The 3,195-nt window shown below is 35.8% G+C and overlaps 1 protein-coding gene across 4 annotated transcripts in view; it reads left to right on the plus strand.

The window, feature by feature from the left end:
* LOC106875477 (translin-associated factor X-interacting protein 1) overlaps positions 1-3,195 on the plus strand; it is a 154,468-nt gene that overhangs the window by 99,359 nt on the left and 51,914 nt on the right. For all 4 annotated transcript variants that reach the window (XM_052967352.1, XM_052967353.1, XM_014923647.2 and 1 more), the window contains one exon: positions 2,212-2,445. In XM_052967352.1, coding sequence (XP_052823312.1) covers positions 2,212-2,445 — 234 coding nt within the window. The remainder of the gene's footprint in view (positions 1-2,211; positions 2,446-3,195) is intronic.

Genomic DNA, 3,195 nt, shown 5'->3' on the forward strand with positions numbered 1-3,195 from the left:
GTTAATATTATTACCAAGGCAGGAGCTGGCAGCATGATTAGCAGCATTTCTTCCAACTCTTCTCATACAGGTTTCAAATTTTCCTTGAGGTCAGCTTTGGCCTTTCATCCTTTCACGGTTCATAAAATAAGTGCCAAGTTTGTGCTATAATCTGTTAATACCCACCCACTGAAATTGCTGGCCTTGTGCCAAAATTTGAAACCATCATTATTATTATTATTATTATTATTATCATTATTATGATTATTATTATTAGTTGTTATTGCTGTTACTTTTGTTTCTTTGTTAAAGAGCTTTCGTCACACATCTTGTGACCTTTTTAGCAACTCCTTTTCTCCTGTGTCTCCTCTTGTCTTCCTTTGTCCATTTTGTCTTTCTGTGCTGTGTATCCTTGTCTGTGCATGCATTTGTGTCAGCATCTATCTGTGTGTGTGTGTGTGTGTGTGTGTATTTAGCATGTGTGTTTTGTGTGAGTGTATATGAGTTTGCCTACTTCTGTTTAAGCATACACTTTAACATCAAGAATCTTACAAAACAAATACACATACAATTATTAGCTTTAAACTCATCATCCACCTCCATATTTGCAATCTTGTGCCGAAGCTAGATATCAATATTGGCAGAAGCATTAGAATGCTGGATCACATAACTTGCACTATTTATTCTGGCTTGTTACATTCTGTGTTCAATTTTAGCCAAAATCATATTTGCCTTTCATCCTTTTGTTGTCAATGAAATTCAATACTTGTCTAGACCAGTCAACTGTTGGAATTGTTAGAAAATTGACTGGGATGTGTTACAGTATTACTTAATAATAATAATAATAAAATAATAAGAAGAAGAACGATGACAATAATAATCCTTTCTACCATAAAGCCTGGAATTTTGGGGAGAGGGCATTAGTCAATTACCTCAACCCCAGCGCTCAAATTATATTTTTCTCTTTGACCCATGCAAAAAGATGACCAACATTGGTAATTTAATGTTACTTTCTTTGTTTTTTCTTTTGTTATTGACTTTTCTGTGCATTTGGTCTTACTACCATGTGGTGGCTAACCTGAGAGTTCCTTGAGGCAATGTAAACTTCATTGAGGTAACTTCAGTCTGATGACTAGCTGCGCTGAGGAGAGTACATTACATAATGCTTGCATAATGTTCTTCAGTTATTTAAGAAACATATGTAGCTTACATTTAACTTGTTCCAATCCTTTAAATTTGAGATTTTATTCACATTTTTAACAGAATTATTTGTTCACAGTAAGTTGTATAGAAACTATCAGCTTATCAAAATTATTTGTATCCTTAATATGGAGAAAAGTGTGTAATTTATGATGCTAAAAAAATTATTGTTTTATCTTATCATATACAGTCTATTTTTTGTTCTCTATATTAGCTGCCTATTCTTTGAAGCTTACAGACTTCCTACACTTACATCCTTGGACCATATTTACACACACACACAAATAAAAAGAGGATACACACCACAGAAAGGCATCATATAAATGTATATGTGTGTGTATGAATATTTGTGTTTGTACCCCTTTCCACTTGACAACAAGTTTTGATTTGTTTACACCCTTAATGGTTTAGTAAAGGTTGTGAAAAACTGATAGAATAAGTACCTGACTTGAAATGAGAATTAGGGTTAATTTCTTCAGCTAAACCTATTCAAGGCCTTCCCTGTAACTTAATGATTTAGTAAAGTTTAAAAAAAAAAACATAACATAGAGTAAGTGCAAGACTTAAAATAAGAATTGAGGTCAATTTTTCCAACTAAATTTGGTAGGTAGAAGTTCCATCATGCGTGTATATGTGTATGTGAAACTGCTTGGGCCTCCTTTGATAGGTAAGGAGGGAAATCCTTTCAAGATGGTGCCCCACCTTAGTCACAGTTGAATGACAAACAAACAGTAAAATATTGCAAGCTGGCAGAATCAGTATCACACCAGGCCAAATGCTTAGAAGCATTTTGCTCGTTTTTACATTCTAAGTTCAGATTCTGCCAAGGTCGACTTCACCTTTCATCCCTCTTGGGGGTCAATAAAATAAGTACCAGTTGGCTACCAAGGTCAATGTAATTGACTTATTCCCTCCCCCAAAATTGCTAGCCTAGTACCAAAATTTGAAACCATTATTATTGTTATTTTCATCTGCCCCAGTCCTCAATGTTGTGATTAAATGTTAAATTTTTCTCTCTTTCATTTTTGCCAGATCGATGAAGGCATTTACCACTCTGAGCTATTAGTCATATCAACATTACTCACCTACCTGCGAAACTCCAATGAAGCATTGGAGAATGATACATTTACCAGGAGTGAATTTCAACAGGTCTTAACTAGTTTCTTCAGTTTGAGTCCACCTGAAACTGTGACAGAATTTATTGAAGCTGCCAGTAAAGAACTGCAATGCGAAGATAACTTCCAGTATGAGCAGTTATTCACTGAGGTATGATTTAGTTTTTCTCTTTCATTTTGAAGGTGAAGGTGTGGCAGTGGAGTTGAAAAGATTGCTTCCCTACCATATGTTATCAAGTTTCATTCCCAATGTATAACACCGGAGGCAAGTGTCTTCAAATATTGCCCTAGGTTGACCAAAACCTTGTAAGTGGACCTGGTTGACATAAACTGAAAGAAGCTTCTTGTCATGTCATCATCATCATCATCATCATCGTTTAATGTCCTCCTTCCGTGCTGGCATGGGTTGGATGATTTGACAGGAGCTGGCCAGGCAGAAGTCTGTACCATACTTCTGTGTCTGTTTTGGCTTGGTTTTAATGGCCAGAAGGCCTTCCTAACACCAACTACTCTACAGAGTGGGATGTGTGCTGTTTACATAGAACCAGCACAGGTGAGGTCAGTTTTGGCATGGTTTTTACTATTGGATGCCCTTCCAAATGCCAACCACTTTACAATGTGGACTGGATGCTATTCAAGTAGCACCAGCACTGGCAGAGTCACCAAGTAACTTTGCAAGACAGGAATCTTTGAGAGGGGAGGGGGAATTGGAGGAGATGATCTTGTGTTGTGTATATATATATATATATATATATATATGTGTGTGTGTGTGTGTGTGTGTGTTTGTGTATTTATAGATTTATACCAAAATTTGGTAAAAATGTTGTATCTGTTATCAAACATAGCAAAATTCTCACAAGTGAGTTTTTGTATTTATATCGATTTAATTAAGAGCTAAAAG

The sequence above is a fragment of the Octopus bimaculoides genome, chromosome 4, assembly GCF_001194135.2.
Source record: "Octopus bimaculoides isolate UCB-OBI-ISO-001 chromosome 4, ASM119413v2, whole genome shotgun sequence".
NCBI classification, from domain to species: Eukaryota; Metazoa; Mollusca; class Cephalopoda; order Octopoda; family Octopodidae; genus Octopus; species Octopus bimaculoides.